General features: G+C 28.0%; 1 protein-coding gene and 1 long non-coding RNA gene across 2 annotated transcripts; both read right to left on the bottom strand.

Annotated features, from left to right (window-relative positions):
- Positions 1 to 782: 782 nt before the first annotated feature.
- LOC145844426 (uncharacterized) lies at positions 783 to 3,318 on the bottom strand. Its single transcript, XR_014370282.1, has 5 exons — positions 2,513 to 3,318; positions 2,056 to 2,191; positions 1,641 to 1,984; positions 1,294 to 1,431; positions 783 to 846 (listed from the first exon to the last, which is right to left on the bottom strand). It is a non-coding gene; the product is annotated as an uncharacterized LOC145844426 (long non-coding RNA).
- Positions 3,319 to 4,712: 1,394 nt separating this feature from the next.
- On the bottom strand, positions 4,713 to 7,765 carry LOC145844141 (uncharacterized). Its single transcript, XM_082951500.1, has 3 exons — positions 7,693 to 7,765; positions 5,462 to 6,912; positions 4,713 to 5,321 (listed from the first exon to the last, which is right to left on the bottom strand). Exons 2-3 carry the CDS (start codon positions 6,791 to 6,793, stop codon positions 4,863 to 4,865), a joined length of 1,791 nt encoding a protein of 596 aa, XP_082807626.1. The 5' UTR covers positions 6,794 to 6,912; positions 7,693 to 7,765; the 3' UTR covers positions 4,713 to 4,862.
- Positions 7,766 to 21,681: the final 13,916 nt, after the last annotated feature.

The raw sequence follows: 21,681 nt of genomic DNA, 5'->3' as shown, positions 1-21,681 counted from the left end.
CTGTCACATAGTTTGAAGTGGAAACTATAAATCTTAAGAAAAACATTATTTCCCAGCAATTTTGTACGCACATCTTTCTGTAAAACCCCGATGTTATTTAAAAAACACTTGCTTTCATAATTTAGAAATTTTACTAGAATTCCAACACACGCGTATCGAAATAAATCTAACATACAAAACAACTTTGTTGGTTCTTTTTCGATAAATTACAAACTTATCTTTTTGCAGGGTTACTTTACCAAATTAAATTATTTTCCGGGTCCAGTTGAGGTCAATAAAGTTATTTCCTTTTGGTAAACGATCAAAGTTCATTAGTATAATTTTTAGTGAAGTATCAAAGGGATTTATTAATATTTTAATGAAAATTAACTTTGGACTTATAATTTAGAGCTATTCTGTTTCAGACAACTCGCGTTTATTTTTAAGCAACAGTATATATAATTATAATAAACTAGTATATTAACAGAGCTTGAACTTAACAGAAAAATTTTAAACTCTAAGTAATTTTCTTTAATATAAGTTAATCAATAACTTATTAAGAAACAACAATAAAGATAAAAAAAAGTTTTAATTTAAAAAAAATTTTAATTCCACCAAATAAAAGATACAGTAAATGAAATATCTATTAAACTTAAACACTTTCTCAATTTTTGGCAAACTTCTGGATGTTTGTAAGATAAGTTTTATAAAGCAGTAAAGAACCTTAACTTTAATCAATAAGTATATTACATACACACAAACATTTTTTATGGAACAATATTTTATTTATACAATTATAACTTCACTCGTAGAAAAAATAAGGGTAAATTTCACCACTTCGAAATGTTTTCATTCATCCACGCAATCCTGTAAAAACAAAATTAATTACTTTGTGTTTGAAAGTTGTTAGTTAAAATTGTCACAACTTTTCAAAAAAAAAAAACTCAAATTTGTACATAGTTCATAACTTATTTTAAACTAACTATAAACTTTATTTACAAACTTTCCTAAAAAGTAAATGGCAGTTCCTTAATGACTAACATGTTTACTTTGAAGTTTGCCATGTCAGTTCAATAAACATTTATTATAAATGAAAAATTAAACTTTCATTTGGCACTAACTTTTTTTATAAAGGAAAACTTTTTTTTTTACAACGACAAAAAATCCAAAAATAATATAAAATTTAAATTGCACTAAAACATTTTAGATCAATTGTGGATCATTGCTTTAAAATTTGTTTCCAAAATTAAGTTTTTGTACATGAAGTTTTAATAAACCACGTTGAATTGTTTACTTATTTACGCAACTTTTTACCTTCTATATGACTTGTGCCTTCATTGATTCAGAAGATACGTTAGTGTGACGCAATAGGAGAAATGTGATGCGGAAAATCCTGTCCTGTCCCTGAGTCGAGAAGTGGATCCACCTCCAAAGTTATCAGTTCAAAAAGCTCTGAAAATATTTCTGTGGAGGTTTGTTGAAATAAAACTCAAAAGTTTTTTGTGACCAAGCATCATAAAAAACATAATGCCTTCTTATTCACGTACTTTTACAACTCCTTGAGAAAAAAAAAAGCGCTTTTTTTATAAATAAATGGATATCTTTACTAAGATAATCTTTACATGACTATCAAATTTATTTTTATCCAAGAAAAAACTAACAGTAACATCAGAAGTTACACGTTTTGTGGACTCCCAAGAAAAATCCCCGTCAATCGACAGCTTCTGCCGGTGCAAATCGCAATCGTCCCAGATCGTCTCCTTCAGCGACTCACACTCGATTAAGCAGTAGCCCTCGATGCAACCATCTTTCGCACCACCCCGACTCCCGAGAAAAAATCCCCCTTGATGAAAGTTTCCCTTGGGTGTATCCGGTGCGGCGATCCAAGTTCAAGCGAACTCTCTGAAAGCGTCCAAAATGTCCTCCTCCTTAAACTTCTTCGCGGGTGTTGGTGATGAAGTGGAGAAAGAAGTTGGGCCAGCAGCTTCCGTTGACAGAGAAAAGTCTAGAATTAAAAACAATTGCTTTGTTTTATAAAAAAAGTAGGCTAAATTTCTTACAAAGAACTGAACTTACCGAAGTGGCACCTTAGAAGTAGCACCGTTATATAGAGCACCTTCGAAACTTTTAAATAAATCAGGATTGAGAGACTTTTTGTACTAGTGAAAATAAAACCCGGAACCGAAAGATTTTTTGGTTCTGAAGAGAAAAACTGTTAAAATAAAATCAATAAGTTAAAATACACTGTTTATTCTGAATAAGTAGAACTTGGACCGTAGATAAAGTAGTTTTTATAAAATAGTTGAACAATTATTTTTTACTTTGTTCTAGAAAGATAGAAATAGATTTTAAAACTGAATATTATAACTGAAGATGTTAAATCATTTTAACGGTTGTAAAACAGGCTTAAATTTTATAAATATGAATTTATTTATGCCAACCATCGTTATGATTTCGTTTCTAATTAATGTAAAAATCATATTGACTGTTTTAATCTAACTTATTACAAACGTCAAAATATGTTGAAACAAACCTTGGAGTCTAAAGAGGTGAAACGTGATAATCCGCAAACTGCCATTTAACTCAAATGTGGTCTGATAATCGAATTGGTAGCTTTTATGCCAACTTAAGCTTGTCTCACGGCACACGTTAGTCCAGGCTTTTTTGACTTACACCGATGTTTTCTTTGCAATTTATTTGTGTCAGGCAAGTTGCAAGAGATGCATTGGACTTGAAACTTTGAAAATGTGCGAAAAAGAAAAAATTGTACAAAAAAAAAAAAGAAAACTGTTCAAGCTTACTTCATTTATAAAAACACAAAAGAAATTAAAAAAAATTCAAAAATTAAAGTGTTAACACCTTAAAACTGCAATAAACACTTGTGAAAAATAAAATAGAAAACAACTCAGAAGGCGTTAAATCAATTGTGTGAGAATTTAGATGTCGTGGTAAGCGTGATTAAATACAAATTAAAAATATAAAAATATTATTCACCATAAAAAAGCTTTCTTATTTTCGATAAATTTTGCAAAGTTATAATATAAAAAAACAAAAATTTGATACGCGTAAATATTAAGGTGGCCACTCATTTAACAAAAGTTCAAGGACTTCCACGTTATTTAAAAATAAAGAAATCTCTTTCAGAGTTGCCACTCTTTGAGTCAAAAAATGTTCCCTGAGTGACCAGAAACTTCCCTGAATTTTTTTTCAAATCATTAAAAATTTTTGGAATATTAAAAATTTTTCAAATGTTTAGTCTAAGAATATTGAAGAACTAGCCGCAAGGCTAAAAAATTTCTAAATAAGCACTTTGAATTTTTCTTTTTTGAACAAAACATTGAAATCTCATTGTAGATCTAGAAAAAATTTTCCCTGAAATTGAAAGAAAAATCCTAAAACTTTCCTGAAATATATATAAAAAATCAAAACTACCTTGAGTTTCCCTGAGATTTTCAATAATTTTAAAATTCCCTGAGTTTCTCTTAGGCAGCCCTGTTATGTATAGTAAAAATATAAAACGACTTTTAAAAGATACAAGCTGAAATCTTCTATGTGTTTCAAAATTTACTTAATTAAAAAGTTCCCAGGTGTAATATTTAGGAACGTAAAAAACAACTTTTTTGTTGCATTTGCCATATTTATACCTTTATAGTATTTTGATGTTATCAACTCCTCAAATAAACAATGATTGTTTCAAACTTGATAAAAGTACTCATTATAAATAAGCAGCAGAAAAGAGCTTTATCAGTTTTCTAACCCTGGAACCTTTTAACAGAAAGCATAGAATGAATTTATCATGATTGCAATTGTCGGGGTCATGATAAATTGAAATTGCATCAGACTAGTTGGAATTATTTTAAATAAAAAAGCTAACACACTAGTAATATATATATATATATATATAAACAACACAAATACCTAATATACAAACTAAGTTGTTTTAAGAACTAATAAAACTATTGATATGTATTTTTCTATTCAACAGTGTAACCTATTTAGCTAAAGCAAAAGCAGAACTTTAAGCCTTTAACAATTTTATATTTTATATAAAATTTTGTGCTTGCCTAAAAATAATATTTTTTTTTAAGTTCAGAGTACAGTAAATTGTGCTTTGAAACCTAAATCAGTAATTACTAAAATTTTTAAAGTTGTGTATAGAAAACAAGTACAAGGTTATTGGAAAGTTTTTACCCTTCATTAAAATTTCAACGCATAGCAAAACAAATTATATGCACACTGTTGTGCACATTTACACATTTCACCTTTAGCTTCAACTCAAGGATAATTACTGCTTATCATTGAGACATCAACTTCAAAAACATTTAAGAAAAGTGCCTTATAATTTTCCTGTGAAGGAATAAGTGACCACCTGATTACAAGATAACAAGACTTTACACTTTAAAAATATATTCAGTATCAACTGACTATTAAAAGTATTTTTGAAAAAATTTAATCTTTGATCCAAAATACCTTTTTAAATATGTATAAATTAAAATACAATAAAATATAATTAAAATATTAATTATTACTCACTGATTTGAACGTAGCAAGATCGAAACCAATGGCCGACTCATATACAATAAAATTTAAAACTAAATTAATCATTAAAAAATCATGGTAAAAACAGTTTTATCGAATTGAAGTTTAAATCTTTATAAAAATAAGTAAAATTAAATCTATGACTCTAAATCAAACTTTAACTTTTTGATTACATTTCTTCTTTTCAATTTTAAACTTGAAATAAATTGTATACTGTAAAATTAAGAGTTATTTGTGCTTTTACATAAATGATAGTAAAATCATAATTTTAGAATTAAATGAGACTGAGAAATTGTCTTGATTAGAATAATTTTTTAAGAGTTTAGAAACAAACTTATCCGATTTCAATCAGATCTCGGCTTTTTGGCATCAGCACAGCCATCATCGTCACAATCGTTGCTTCTTTTGGCCAGTCTTGCCGATCTGCGAAGAGTGGTGCCGACTTCAACTCTTCCAGCATCTTCATCAGATCCTGCTCCTTGTGCGGCGCCACTCGAGCTCCCTGACGCGGAATCCCTCGCCGACGCCCTCGCTCTTTTACTTGGCGGTTCAGCTTCACTCTTCCCAGCATCTCCACCAGCACTGGATGTTCCGTTTCCTGAAGTTCCAGGTACACTCCTGGCATTTTCTGACGCATCGCCGCTTGCGGACTGAGGTCCAGCTGCTCTTTTCTTGGAACGAGAACTTTTAGTTGAGGGCTTTCCCCCTTTAGATTTCGACTTTCCACCAGCTTTATTTGCTTTATTGGATCCCCAAAACTCTTTGCTCGAGTCCTCTTCGCTTGTTGCAGGCCACGACGGATCCTAAAAACAAATAGGTTTTAATTTAATAAAAAGAATCTTCTAAAACTACTCAAACATATCCTTTTACAAGATTCTTTTTAATTTTAAAACAGCGTTTAAGTTAACAAAATTCAAACATTAGTACATAATAACATTATTACCTCGCTGGTGGTGCTCATGTGCTCGTACGAGTCCGTCGAGCTGAACTCGTCCGCACTGGTGGTGTACTGATTCCTGTATATGATGGGCGAGGGAGGGTACGACCTTCGAGGCAACCTCGCGGTAGAGCTGCCGCTGCTCTCGACATCTTCCATGTCTGCCGTGTCCGCCTGGCTCAGGGTTGGACTGTTGCCGTTGTTGCCATTAGCCCTGCTGCTTGCCGCGCTGTTGACAACTTGGCTCTGCGATTGACTGTTGCCGTTTCCAGTGGGCCTGCTGCTGCTTGCCCTGCCTTCAGAGCTTCCTTGCGTGATGTTGGTAGTAGGCCTAGTGCTTGCTGCGTTGTTGACGCCTTGGCTCTGCATTTGATTGCCATTGTTGTTTTCACTCCTGCTGCTTGCACTGCCTTGGACGCCATTAGCTCCGCTTCTGCTCACATTGCTAGATAGGTTGTTGGCAGCATTAGTAGGCCTTCTGTTGCTTGGACCGCCTCCGGTACCGACTCGGTTTCCAGGTCTCCTGCTGGCCGCATTGTGGTCTTCGTCATTTGTAAGATCAATGACTTCCGCCACTCTCATTGGCCGGACGTTTCGACGGTTGACAGGATGGTTCATGGGAGGCACAAAATAATTGTGCTGCTGAAAGTGGTTGATCTGTCCCGGAAGGAACAGACCGTCTAAGATTTGGCTCTGCATGGCATATGCCAAGTGAGCCAAATAGTGATCGTAATGCTGTAAAAATGCAGCAACAGCAGCAACTTGATCCGCTGGAACTTGTGGGTAAAATTGATTTAGCCCATTGTTGGCAGGATGATAAGGCACAATGTGTCTGGGCATCATTGAGAGCGGCCTGTTGGGGACGTTTCGTGGCCGGCTCATGGCAACAGGATCAGCAACAGGGTGTGGACCGCGGTTGCGACCAATATTAAAAGGGGGTGGGACGTTTAGATTTCTCAGTCTGCCTGAATGGTTTGGTGCGTTGGAACTGCCAGCGACATCAGGAAGGATCTCAGGTGCAGTCAGGGGGTGACTTCGTGCAGCATTCAACAGGTTTTCAGGCATTTCATTATCAGGAGTGTTAACAATTTGAGGTACTTGATCATCAGGAGTGCTGAGATTTTCCGAGTGTGCAGTTGGCTGGGTAGGAGGCAGCTCATCAGCAGCAGCGGTTCTTCTCGTTTGTCTTCCTTGATCTTGACATCTGCTTCTCGTCTCATCCACGACAGGGGCTATGGATTGCAGCGGCTCCTCAGACTCTCCTACATTGCCATCGTGTGGTGCTTCAGCAGCTCTGTCATTAGCGCTAGGTGCTTCCCCTTCATCAAGACTTCTCATCTCATCAACAAGTGCTCTGGTTTGTGGCTCACCATTGTTGTCAGCAGACTGGTCGCCATTGCTCGGTGCTTCCCCTTCCTCACTGTTGCTTGTTGGTGCTGTTGGGCTGACTTCGGCTTCTGTTAAATTAATACCTACAGCAGGTATTCATACAAAATTCCGAGGTTAATATTTGAGTTTGAGTTGTGTGGTTAGTAATTATTTAATTTAAGCTAAACATAAATGCGTAATTAAGTATTTTTTGATTTAATTACAAGTTTAAATACTACTTGAATACAATACGTTAATACTTGTTTATACTAAAGTTTAATTGTAGATTTAAGGCTGCTTGGATTGAATATTGCTATTTTGAAGTTTATTTAACGATTATATAAGTTTTAAAACTATTTCAAGTAGATGTAAAATTTTCGAAGTTGACCCATCTTTTTATTGACTGCTTATCTTTAATTATGTACTGTAAGTCTCAACAGTACAAAAATGTTTGTCAAGTTTAACCCATTAGTACTGGTTAATTTGTTAGCAAAATATATGATTTTTCAAAAATGACTATTGATATTGAATTAAGCGTAAAATGGTTATAAGTATAGGGTTATTCAAAAGATTTAAAAAATATTTTGCTTCCATACTAAATGTTTCAAATTCATGACTAGTGTTAAAAGTTTAAAAAAAATAATGTTAGGTTAAAAAGGAGTTAGTTTTATTTTGTTCAAATGCTAAAATTCTAAACTAAAAACAGTTTGCTTCTGTAAAAAACCTAAGAACTTTATAATCTTTTTCTAAAAAAAATAAATTGATGGTAAAATATGACTAGAGAATAGTAGCAGAACTTTTATTTCATTTGAATATACATGCTTTATTTAATCTTTATTTACATTCAACCAAATAGTAAAACAACTAACAGTCTGTCTGATCTCCTTCTTGGCTGTTGTGATCTTCTTCTTTGTTGTGCGCTTCTTGTTCCTTTCTCTTTCCTTTATCTGTTAGTAATTTATTGCAATCTGTTGATCTAAGATTATTTGGATTAAATAATTGTTATTTAAAAATATATATTACCTATGGTTATATATGTGCTTAAATTTATTTAAAATATCCAAAATAGATTTAAACTTTTTGCATAACTTATGTACTGTAATAATAAATGGTATAAAAAATGTTTTGTTTGTGCGCAACATTTTCAAAATTTTGCCTAAAATTTCTTAATCTAGACTGACATTTATTAAAAGTGGGCAACATTGCTCTTTAGGGACAATTTTGGCTGTTAGATGGTGTTAGTTAATAAAGCCATAAAAAAATTAAACTTGTAATTAACTAGTAATGGGGCGATAGCTAGAACAAGGTTTCCCAAACTTTGTTTTATAAAGCGCCCTTTGAAAATGAAAAAGGTATGGCCCCTCCAACAAGATTTCTTTGTATCTTTAAGTATGCCTAAAAACTGTTTTTTTTTTTGCTCTTCATCATCAACTTTAAATTATATAGCTTCAAATTATGGCCACATGGCCTCTGAAATTTTTGGTATGGGGGCTATGTGGCTCTCACTTTAGAAAACCCTGATCAAGAAAGTGAACGCAATTTTCTTTAATTTCTGCCAAGTAGAAGTTTATAAAAATGAGTTTGGAAAACCCCGCCCTAACCTTTGTAGGTTGCGCCCACTTTGTCCTATAGCCAATTGAAACAAAATAACCAAATAGATTGGTTGAAGTTACGTAGCTTATTATTAATAGAATTTCTAGTTCATTTTTTATTTTCCAATTTCAAATTTTTTAAATTATATAATTTCTGAAAAATGTCATAAAACTTCTAGTTTTCTGAACTTGAATTGTTGTGTAACTGATACAGATATATTCTACATTTTATTTTCAGAGACAAGCTCACTTATTTTAAAAAATTTTATTTTGCTTTAACTACATTAACACTTTGTTGATTGAGACAAAATTATTATTTGCAATGAGATGAACATTTTTATCATAAAGTGTGTTTTGAAACAATTTCACATCTTAGCATCTCAAGAGAAATAAAAATTATTCTCAAATTTATTTAAAAATTCAGAAACTTTTAAGCATTTTTACTGACAAACAGTGATATTTTGTCTGCATAAACTAAATACTTTTTCAGATATAATTTCTCATTTCAGTAATCTACACATTACAAAATAAAAATAATCTCAATTAAATTTTTCAAATTTCATGTATTTGTATAGATCAGAAATTCTTAACCTGGCGTAAATTTATCTCTGAAAGTAAATTCCTTTGTTTTAGGGGGTAAATTAATCTCTATTGTAATGTAAGTATATGTTATGTATTTAAGATGTATATTAATTGTTTATTTAATTAATAACTTAGTATTTAACTTTTTTTTTTTAAGTTAAATAAACTCTTTTAATTTTCTGATTTTTTATATTAAATAAGCTTAAAGTTTAAAATATCTGGTTTTTTTCTCAAAAATAAAGACTACATTGGGAGTAAATTTGGTATTAACCTTCCAAAAAAGAGGAAAATATGAAAAAATGGTTAAAAACCGTTTGTATAAATAAATTCTGATATTTGCCTACAAAAGCCAAATGCTTGTTTAGAAAGGACTCACAAACTAATAATCAACTCAAAAAAAAACTGAAATTTTCAAGCATTTGAACTGACAAAAACTGAGAATTTGCCACTTTTTTGACAAAAACTGATTTAGCCTGACTTGTACAAACCCTATTATCAACTTCAACACATAGATCATGGTTGCTAAAGGTTTTTTGTAATTTTATTTATTGAAAGTTTTCAGAATTTCTTCTAGGTTTTTAAAAAATAAATATTTTGGTTCAATTTTAGCCTAAAACTAATCTTAAGTTTCAAAAACTGCCTTAAATAGTATAACAATATTGAAAAATACCGTAAAGCCCTTTAAATACCTTTAAATGTGTCTTTTAAAGAAAAAAAAAGTGATGATAAAAAAAAATAACTTTATGATAGAATTTTCATCTCTATATGAAATTTTGTTACTTTACATGTAAATATAGATTAAAAACTATAGTTATTATTATTTTTTTAATTTTTCAAATACTGAGTTTTTTACAGTATTCTAATTTTTTTGGCAACTCTGATTAACTGAATTATTTTGTTCGCAAAAAAACATGATTTTTTGATTACAACTATTGAAACTGATTCAAGTAAAACTACTGATCCATTTGATTAAAATTAATCTTTAAGAATTTTGCAATAAGTTTATAAGTATACTTTGTCTATTTACTAATACTTTTTTTTATTTTAAACTAGTAATAAAAACATTAATATTTATATTTAGTTGTGTTTTTATATTGAAATTTTAGTGAAAAAACTAGTTCAAGTAAATTCAACTTAACTCACCAACTAAGCTAAAAACTGGCATAATCTTTAATAAATTATACCTATGAATGCAATAGATTTCTCAGCTTAATTCATATTTATATATAACTACGCAACTAACCACTCTTATTTTCTTCAACATGTTGATTTTTTTGTTCTTCTTTTCTCTTTTGTTCATCTTCCATATCTGTTAGTAATTTGTTCAAGTTAATTTTCAAATTGCAGTTAATTGAATTGTTATTAAGGCCATAGGGGGGGGGTAGAAGCCATTTTTTGACCAAAAATAACATATAGACTTATATTATAGTAAATTTCATAATCTTTCAGATGCTTTTTTTAGATTTTAAAAATATTAAGTAACTTTTTTTTTATGACAGGTTATATAAAGGGTTGTCTTTATAAAGGGTATATAAAGGGTAACTTTAAAGCCGTTTTTCTCGAGTTTTTAAAAACGGGCTTTAAAATCTATCTTCTCCTTCATTTTTCAAGCAATCTTCTTCAAATTTTCAGGAAATGTTCCTTACATTATGAGAAAAAAACGTTATTTGTGAATTTAATAATTTTAAAAAATAAAAATTTTATGACAAAAAAAAAAAAAAAGTGATTTTTTATCAAAAAAAAATTTTTTTTTTCAAAAAAAGGTATTTTTACTTGAAATTTTTTAAAGTCACAAATAACCTTTTTTTGTTATTGTATAAAGAATAGACTGTGAAAGTTTGAAGAAGATTGCTTAAAAAATGAAGGAGGAGATAGATTTTGAATGCATTAGTCTTTTTTTGCCGTTTTAGTTTTTCCTTCCCCATAAGGAACCTGTTATGCGGCCCGACTTTGGCTGGTCATATCTCAAAAACTAATTCGAATTTTTAAAAACGGTAAAAAGCAACTTGAAGCTTAGTAAAAACTCTATAAAATAAGATCAACTTGTAAAAAACATGGCTTACCCCCCCTATGGCCTTAAAAAACTGTTTTAAAAATTGCAAATACTTTGCTTGAGGCCATAGGAGGGTGTTTTCTTTTAAAATTAGCACTAACTCTAATTTGAAAGCTCATACTATATAGTACAAAATAGTTTTACAAAAAATTTTGTTAATTTTTTAAATATAGTCATCATTGTAAAACTTATAAATACAAAAATGCTTTGTAATAAATTCTAAATTTTTCATTGCTACTTTTATTTAAAACTTAAAAAAATACTAAACGGATGTCTCCTTTTTTTGAGCTAGAGATCTCAAACTTTCAGAAAACATTTCTTAAAGAGTTTTAAAGAAAACTAATGTTGAATAATATAAATTGGAATAAAAAAAAGTAATAAAATATATTATTTTGTAAAAATTCTTATGTAAAAAAAGAGCATCCTGCATTAAAAGGGTAAAAGTATTAGTAATGGAACTAATATGAAATTTTGAAGATGATTCGTTTAAAAATAAAGGAGAAGATAGATTTCAAGTGAATTAGTCTTTTTTTAGTACTAATATCTTACCCCTTCAATAACAAGCCTAATCAACTTGACAAGTATGATCTCAAAAACAGTAACCTACCATTTAGGTTCGCTTTTTTAAGGTACCCATTGTCGATTGGGTACTCACTTTTGGGGGATGGGTAGACCTTGTACATAAAGACACTTTTGCACAAAGGGTAATTTTTCATGAGAGTAAAGAAATATATATAATAGTAATAATAATTAATAAAATGTTTAAATACAACAAAAATAATTACTGACCAAGGGAAGGATATGAGTAAAAGTGATAGTAAAAAAATAAAATAATAAAATAGATAGTGAGAAAAAAACAAAGTTACCAACTAAGGGTAAGGATTGGGGCTAAAATTTAAAGTATAAAAAATTAAAGAAAATAAATAAAAAACGTTTGAAAAAGTATCTTTGTGCAAAACTCTCCTATTGTGCATATTTTAAACCTACTCACATTTTTGTGCTGTGTTCAAAGTGCATACCTAAGGGCAAGTTACTGCATGTTAAAAGTTACTATGAAGTTTGTTTAGCAGATAAAAAAAATAAGATAAAACTGTACTAAATAAGATTAACTTATATAAAAATAACTTGGATACCCCATTGCCTTAAATAAAAATTCAATGTTTTAGAAATAGAAAAGTTTTTGTTTTCAAGTTTTTGAGTTAAACGTGTTGTTGTAGAGTAGGAATAAAAATGCAAAATATTGTTTTTGGAAAAGTTATAAAATCAATTTATATGTATAAAATGATGTATCATAAAATTATAAAACAATTCCTACATACAATTTTTTATCAAAAAGAACAATGTGGCTAGTTTTAGGAAAGTAAGTTAAGGGCATAGGGGGGGGGTAAACACCCTTTTTTGGTTTTTGATCTTATTTTATATAGTTTTTACTCAGCTACAAAATTCTTTTTGTAGAATTAAAAAAATCAAAATAACTTTTGAGATATAGCTGGTCAAAGTCGGAGGTAACAATAGGTTCCTTATGGGAGGCGCTAACTAAAACGGCAAAAATAGGCTATTTCACTAAAAATCCTTCATTTCCTGAAAATTTGAGGTAGTTATCTCAAAAAAACGTAGCAGGAGATAGATTTTTAGTGATTACTAGTTATTTGCCAATTTAGTTTGCGCCTCCCATAAGGATCCTATTGTTGCTTCTGACTTTGACCAGCTATATCTCAAAAGTTATTTTGATTTTTAAAAATCTGTAAAAATCATCTTGTAGCTTAGTAAAAACTATATAAAATAAGATCAAAAACCAAAAATAGGTGTTTACCCCCCCCCCCCCCCCCCTATGCCCTTAACCTAACCATATGTTTTTGTGAACTTCAACATAAAAAACACAAAATCTTCTTATGGTTTAACAAATAAAAATCAGTGAGATAAAACAGTTTTGCATGAAAAGCGCAACTAAAAAGAAAAATACAAACTAAGTGAAAATAAACATTCTACAGGTTTTTTAGAAAGCTCTCTTTTGTTCTCAGTTTTTTATTTACATTTAAAAACCATATTATGTTAACATGTATTGTACTTGTAAAAAATATGTTTACTTTATTTTAAAAAATTACTTTTTATTAAGTTTTATGTTTATGTTTTGACAGATAATACTTTTTTTTCTGAAAATCAAAAATGAATTATATAAAGGTCATAGGAGTGGGGGAGTCTACCTTGGTTTTTACAAGTTGATCTTATTTTGTAAAGTTTAATCTGAGCTGTCAGGCAATTTTATCTACTTAACAAAATTCAGAGTAACTTTTGAGACATAAGCTACTAAAGTTGGACTTCAATAGATTCCTTATATAGGGCAAACAAAAGGGGAAAATAAAAAATGCAAAAATGACTATTTCACTAAAAACTATCTTCTTCTTCATTTTTTAACAGTAGTCAATTACTAATATCAAAATTTATTTAATGCAGGATTTTTTTATAATATTGACAAAATCAAACTTAAAAAAAACAACCTATATATATTTTTTGTAAAACTTTTATTTTTTGATTTTTGTACAACTGAACGTTCAATGTCTTTTAAACTATAAAATAAATGCACCCTGAAAATTCTCTAGCTCAAAATATTAAGGATAAAAAAGATTTTAAGTGAAATTTTGAATTTCTGAGAAAATTGAATGAAAAAATTGTGGTCTAAGACGCTCATCTTGGAAACTTTTTACAAAAACACCCATACCCAAAAAAATAATTGAAACTTTTCTATTCTACAAAAACTCACTTGTAGTTTATACTTTAATTTTTCATATAAGAGCAATTTTTTTATTTTGTAAAAAAATATGGGTCCTCTCCGGATGACCTTGACTCATTTTCTATATTTTCTTTATAACCAAAAAAATTTATAAATTGTAGTGATAAGATTGCTAACTTTTTTTTTTAATTGATTTATTTGTTATTAATGATCAATTAATGATCATTGGCCCATATGGATCTCCCTATATTTTTTATAATTAGCATTAAGACCATAGGAGTCAAACATTTTTAAAATTAAAATTAATATTTGCTCTTATTAAAACCTTACATACTGGTTATAAATTTGTTTTTATAGATTATAAAACCTTTAATTAAAACTTAAGATATTTTTAAAAAGTTCCCTATATATACCTATTGATCATATAATTTTTTAGTGGATATTTTCAAAAAGATTAAAATACCACTAAAAAATGTATAATATTTTGAGTTGTTTAAAATCAAACAATTCCAAGTTCTCAACTTAATTAGCTTTAAGGAGATTTTTATTCTATTTACAGTTTATTATCAACAAAACAATGTTTCACTCCTATATTGGGATATAGGAGATCAACAGTTGTTACAAATAAATCTTATTTAAATAGAATTTCTTTTGTACTTATGAGATATTTTAATATCTACTATATGATACAAAACATATGTCAGGCTTGCCATTCTTTGAAGACAAAAATCAAAATAACTACCATAAATCAAGCTTGAGCAAAAAAAAAAAGCACATTAATGACAAAGAATTTAATGTCTATAAAAACACTCTTTTTTTAAAATAACAATAAATAGCTATAAAAAGTAGCATGAGATTTATACAAAATGTAAAAAATTATCTTAGTTTTGAAAAAAAAACTTAAGCCTGGTCAAAATGTGACTTTTTTTAAAACCTAAGCTAAATTCTATACTATTTTGAGTTTGCTTGAGTTGTTTAAAAACTTAATTAAGCCTGAGTGTCTTGCAACCCTTTTATACTTAATTCATACTAATTTAATACTCCACTGTAGAAAATTATAAAAATGTCTTCTTTCACATTTTTACTTTTACCTTTGTTTAAATCCTACTAAATTAAATAACTTTTATCCTATAGATCTTAAAAAATATTCCAAATTTTGTAAATCTGTAAAAAACATCTAACAGTTAAAAAGAAAATATACAAGCAAGGCTTTTCAAAACAATAAGACTCTAATATTAAACCTTGGCTTTAATTTATTTAATGATGAACAGTAATATTTTATTATAGCCAGAGAAAGGGCAAGACTGACACAATAGTTATGAAATAACTGAGCTTCAGGTCTTATTAATAATATTTTTGATTTTAAAGTAAGGATTTATAAACAAACTTATCATAATTTTGATGTGACTTTACAAGTTAAAGTTATTAATAATTATTTGAGTATTATAATTGTTTCAATACACGTACATATTATATAAGCAAAAAACTAACTGTGTGTGTTGTCTTTCATATCCCCAGGAGAATTCTTTGGTTGTTTCATTCTGGTTTGCTATTTATATGTTTTTTGTGCAAGTTGGCAAAATTGTTTGATGTGGCTTTATAGAACTCTTTGAACATTTTGGCTTATTCAACACTTTTAAATTACCAAAATTAGGAAGTTTTAAAAAACAATTCACTCCATTTGGTGCATTATTTTTTTAGTCTTTCGAACTATCTGTTAAAAATCAATAAAATGAAAATAAATTATTGAAAGTCTTTAATTTACAAAAATTAAAAGTAAAACAAGCTTTTACATTCTTTATTCTTATAGATAGTTTGACCAAAAATCACAAAAATTAGTGGAAATCATTTATTTAGCCTTTTTTGAGGTAGTTTAAATAAAATATGTTAATCAGATAAAAAAACAAAAAAATTGTTTGCCCTTTTATAGATAAGTATTTATCGTTATATTAAGAACAGTGTGAAAATTATTTTTAATTAAATTGATATAAAAAGCTTCATAATGAAGTATGATTCTTTGTTTAAGCTACCAAACTTTTCAGTACAATTTAAAAAAGTTAGAATGAACAAAAATAATCTTTCATTAAGTAAAACCTAAGTTGATTTTCACTTTTATATTCTCTGAATTAAATAAACTTAATTAGTTTTTAACAAGTCACTATCAGGCACTTTCAAAATATGTAACAAAATAAGTCAGATTTAAGTGTTTAAAAATACTAACAACAATTTTTTGAACTTATTTAAATGGAATTTCTTATTTTCTAATGTCTTAAATCTGTCTTTTTAAGAGACGTTATAAAGTTGATTTGAAGTTATAAGAATTAGATTTTTAAGAGTAAATCTGTAATGAAAGTGTTTTGTTATACATTTAAAACAATGCTTTGAAATTAAAGTAGTTTATAATTCAATAAAATAAAATAGAAATAAAAACATTATCCCACTAAAAAACAAATTAATTAAAAAAAAAAGTTATTTTTTATTAAAATTGCTCTTAGTTTATGCACATATTAGAAAAAATTGTTTTCATTATAAATCATAGAGTTTATTAATATTTTTGACTGATTTATTAGATTCTTATGTAATCCTTACCTTTAAATTTTGTAGCTTTTATACAGTTAACATATTTTAAACAATATAAAGAACTGCTAAGGACAACAATTTCGTTATAAAACTGATTATTACTAATATAAATTGCTTTGTATCTTTTTATTTCAGTGTTTTTATACAAAGTACAACGATGAATGCATAGAAGTTTTAGATAATTTTCTTAAAAAAAAACTTTGACAAAATTTTGTGTTTAAGTTAAGATCCATTATATTGAAGTTTTTGTTAATAAAAAAATGTTTAAAACAATCACAGCTTATTTAAACTAAGAGAAAGAAATAACAAAAATATTTTTATCAGTTTCTTGGTAAGACAAATTATAACAGCAAAATAAAATAATTTATAAACATTTTTATTAGTTTAACAGCTTTTACTAGACAAATAATTTTCTAATCATTACCTAACCATATAAAGTGTTTACAGTAAATTTTAAGTGTTTACAGCACAAAAAAAAAATTGAGTTTAAAGATTCTAAGCAAAGCTTAACAGTCTATTTAAACAAAACACATTAAAATACTTAAAAATTAAGTTATAGATTTAATCCAAAGATTGTAGTATATATAAACTTTTGTGAAAGTATTAAGTATTAAAAAGGTATTGAAATTAACATATCAATAAACAGTATAACAAATAGAAGCTTCATAAACTTATAATTTATACTTTTATTGAAAACAAATACTTTATACTAAAACTTTTTTGAAACTTCCGACGGAAATCTGCTTTTAATTTTTTTGATTAAAAGCTTTCAAAGTTATTGTATCCTTTAAAATTCCGTTTTATTTTTAAATTTAGGTTGCTTATTGTTTGTAAAAGTATTTTGTGTATGTAAAAACTAAAACCTAAAAACAAATATTGTAAACAATTTCCCAGGTATTTGAACTTTTTATCTAACAGATTAGTATAATGTGACCTTTTGAAATACAATAAACCAAAAATTCTTAAAATGTAGTTGCTTTATTTTAAATCTTTTGTAATTAAAATTCATTTGTAAGCCTTAGTGACAAACATCAGTATTTAAAACAGACCAATACTAATGTAAAATTACAAAAAATAGGTTAAGAACTAAACAGAACGCACTAAACCGCATCAAATTTTTAAAACACGTTCTATTAATTTCAAGTAAAAAAATTACGTTGTATTATTCATCAGTTCTTTTAATTAGTTTCTTTCTTTTCATATTCAAACAGTCTAAAAATTTTTTTATAAAAAAATTGTTCTTTCAAGCTAAAAAGTTTACATATAGTTAACTGGTTAGATAATAAAATGATGTTACTTAGCAAAGAAAAAATGAGCAATCAGAAAAAAAAACATTTCAGTTTTATAGTAAAATTTTAAGCAACAACTTTAGCACAGTTAGTAGATGCCAGTACGCTTCGTGGAAGTTCTCTTCTAACTAGAGTGGTAGTAATATGAGTATGAGAAGCATAAGTTTTTAAAAAAGTAGAGTTAAAAGTGCATCGTTTATAAGTATGTTTTGCATCAAAACAATGTCACATTATATCGGATAAATGATGGCTACAGTTTAACTATTATTAAGATATTATCAAAGAATCATAAGTTAGAGTATAAAAATGGTTTACATTAAATATATTTGTTGTGTTTATGTACTTGAAATTTTACTAGATTAAAGGTGTTTAGGTTTCCTCGAAGTAAATAGTGTATCAATTTAACAACTCATAGTTCATTCATTTAAACTTGAAGTCGGCTGCCTTTATACATACTGGGCTTAAATACAAGAAAAGACTTTGGTAAGCGGTATTTGTCTTTAAGAATCTTTAAGAATTTAAAAGTAAATTAAAAGATTATAACTAGAAAACATAAAAGAACAAAATATGTAGTATAATTAAAAAAAAGTATTATCTAACAATAATTGCTCAATCGTATTAAAAATAATTTAAAATTATAAAACGTAAATTATAATTGTATACTTGATAAAAAAAACTTTTCAGAGTAGTGTAACATTATATATTTTTTTTACAAAAATTACAGTAAGAGTTAATCTTTTAGTAAGTTCGTATATTGACTCTTACCTAAGCAAAAATAATGGGAGTGAATTTAAAAACATGTTTTAAATAATTTTACGCTATTGCAAATTATAACAGTTTTGATTAATCGAAAAAAAATCAAGTATGACTCAAGCAAATGATACTAGTACTATCATTTTCTATATTATTTAAGTAAAAGAAAGTATTATAATAATATTTCTTACAATATATTTTTGATTAAAAAAATGTTAAACTAAAAGCAAATTAAATAAACTATCAAAAACTTCATAAAAGCAAACAAAACGTTTGCTTACTTTTCAAAAATTATCAAACAAAAATACAAATTTTGCTTGCACGTACATACTAACAAATCTGTACAGTGAATTAGTATCGCAGTACACAGTAAAGCGATGCCGTTAACAAAAATAGTAGAGTTTTAATAGAAGTGCACCAAACGTTTGATTACTGTTTTACTAATCGTGAAAACAAAACTGCAAACCTATTTTTCAAATTTTGTGTAATCTGTGCGTCAATGGAACACAAAGAAAGAGGGCATTTGTAGGTGAGGCTTATTTTTTTGACAGAAGTCCAACAATGCAGTTCAAATTCAATCTAGGAAATGATTTAGATGTTGTGAAGTTCCTGTTATTTAATTGATCTTGTGTGCACTGTCAGTAGCTCCCAAAAAAGCACGGTCACTAAATTGCGGTTTCTAAACATGGCTGGTATTCTGAAGCCTGAACACCCCTGAGAATAAAAATAAAATGTAAAAAAAAGAACTTAAATTATTCACTAAAAACGTTGTTATATCAGAAAATTCAAATGTGTTAATTAACTATATTATTTTTTTACCTAATTTTTAAAGTTTGAATGTTGAATCTATAAGACGTAAAGATTATAAAGAACACCATTTGCTTGTATGCACTACTAACTGTCAGCTATAAGATATTTAAAGTTAAAAATTTAGTTCTGGTGTCATATTCAATTCAACTTTTCTATTTGCCTATTTGTGTAAATAAACTTTTTACTACATTGCTTAAGTTTTTTATAATAAAAAGCTTACATTTTATAAAATACAATGATTATGCATTGTTATTAAACTAGAAAATAGAGCGTGACTTCAAAAGTATTCCATGTTGATAAATAAAGCTTAAGTGCACTTAGAAGCTTGTAAAAAACAAATATATGTGACAGTATATATTTATTGCATTTAATTAAATAGTAATTTAAAAGTTGGTTATATTAAAGCAGATTCTCAATGTCATTTATTATGAAACAGTGCTCCTTCGTTTGGGAGAAATGCTCAAAGACAATTTTGCAACAGAGGTCTATTTGGACGAGTTCAAACTTTGCACCAAGGCTCATTTTTGCACGGCAGTAAAAAAAAATAGAAAAATTAAATATTTATAAAAAACTAAAAATATAGTTTTTAAAATAATAAAAAGAAAAAAGAAAAGATACCGACAAAGGGTAAGGGTAACAGTGATAGTAAGAAAAAATAAAAAATAAATAGAAAAAAAAAAAAATAAATAAAAAGTTACTGACCGAGGGTTAGGGCTAAAAGTGATGGTAAAAAAAAAAATATGTTAATAACAAAAAAAAAAAACCGTGAAAAAATGTATGCTCGTGCTGTTAATTTAGTTTATTTTAACTTCCTTCAACAAACCAAAGAGTTTGAAACAGACAAAATAAACGACAAAACATTTCTAAAAATTGAAATTTACATCTTACATCAATAGCTAAATCAACAGTTCAACTATTGGGACTCTTTCTAAAAACGAAAGTGTAAAAATTGGTTTTACATATTTTTTTTGTTTCTTAGCATGAAACCCATGGAATAGAATAAGTCGCAAAAAACTTTCTGGTATATTTAAGTACCACTTGTAACTTAACATAAAGATGTTTTTCATTTTCAAAAATTTTGTAAAACTTAAAGCTTTTCAAATCTTATCTCTGATTCTTTTTCAAAAAATAAATGAAATGTTAAACAGTTTCAAATATTAATATGTAATTTTAAAAACTAATTATTGCGTAGTTGTACAAAATTAAAAGAAAAAAAAAAGTAAAACAAAAATTAACACCCATAATTAAATAATATACTTTTAGAAGGGTACCTTTTAAAGACTTTGAATTTGTTATCGATATTGGAGTCTTTACAATGTATAAAATGGTTCAAGTGCTCAAAAATAGCACTGCGTTTATCCTTTTCTTAGCGGTCAGCAACTCTTCTAAACATTTGACGCAAGTTCTCCCCGATATAGGAGATGCTCTGATATACAGAGCAGGTACACTTACATATGTCATTCGCGTTAAATATTTCAGAACATTTGCTGTTAATGTTGAAGTATTTAAAAACCTATTTTGTCGTATATGCTGGTTTTATTTTTATACCGTGCTTTTCAAAAACAGTTCTTATTTGTTTTTAAAATCTTAATTAACAACATTCTAAATAATTGTAAATTACGATCTTTGTTCGGTATCAGAGCTTTTACCTGTGTTTGTTTTTTGCTCTTGTTTAAAATTTAACCTGTTTATTTTATGGGTTTCAAGAATCTTATTTGTTATAGTTCGTATGACTTGTTCCTGATATTTATTTTTAAATAGTGTTTTTGTGATTTTAAAAAGTTTTTCTTTGAAAGCGTCAAAGCTTGTACATAAATTTAATGCTCTTTTTAAATAACGGTCCAACAGACCTAGCTTTCATAATTTTGGGCACACACTTAAGTATTGCATTAGCAGGTTAGTATTTGTAGATTTTCTATAAATTTATTATTGGCAGGTTATTATTTTTTTTATTTGTTTGGAGTTTGTTTGAAACTAGTTTATCTTCTGTATCTAAAAACATAAATTTATTTTTGGCAGGTGTTTATAGAGTAAGTATTAAATTTGAATGCAGTGAATTCATCGCGTAATATAAACTATTAAGATCATTGTCATTTTTCATAAGTACAATAATATCGTCAACATATCTCGCGTTACAAAATCTGTTTTTGTTCTGAATTTAATTTAAATAATGATTTTTTTAATAATGGCGCCAATGAACTACCCATTGTAACGCCGTCTGTTTGTTAATAAACTTTTTCTTTACAGAAATAGACACTTTAAGAGTAAATGTTTAAGATCTCCCTTAAAATGCTTTCTCTTATATTGCTACCTTTAAAAACTTACTTGGTATTTTTATCGTTAAAAGTTGTTAAAATAGTTGTTTTTTTTTTTTTGTTTCATCAGGTTGGTTGTATACTAATGCTAAGGTATGTCCTGGCAACATTTTTAAAAACAACCTGGTTTTATTGCAATTAAAAATAAATTTG

Source organism: Thalia democratica, chromosome 9 (genome assembly GCF_965202585.1).
Source record: "Thalia democratica chromosome 9, ktThaDemo2.hap1.1, whole genome shotgun sequence".
NCBI lineage: Eukaryota > Metazoa > Chordata > Thaliacea > Salpida > Salpidae > Thalia > Thalia democratica.
This window is presented reverse-complemented; position numbering and strand designations above follow the sequence as displayed.

Coding starts and splice junctions, on each gene's coding strand:
- LOC145844141 (XM_082951500.1), bottom strand. CDS start 6,793: ATGAGAAGTCTTGATGAAGGGGAAGCACCTAGCGCTAATGACAGAGCT. Junction 5,322..5,461: donor ACATGAGCACCACCAGCGAG/GTAATAATGTTA, acceptor ATTTGTTTTTAG/GATCCGTCGTGGCCTGCAAC.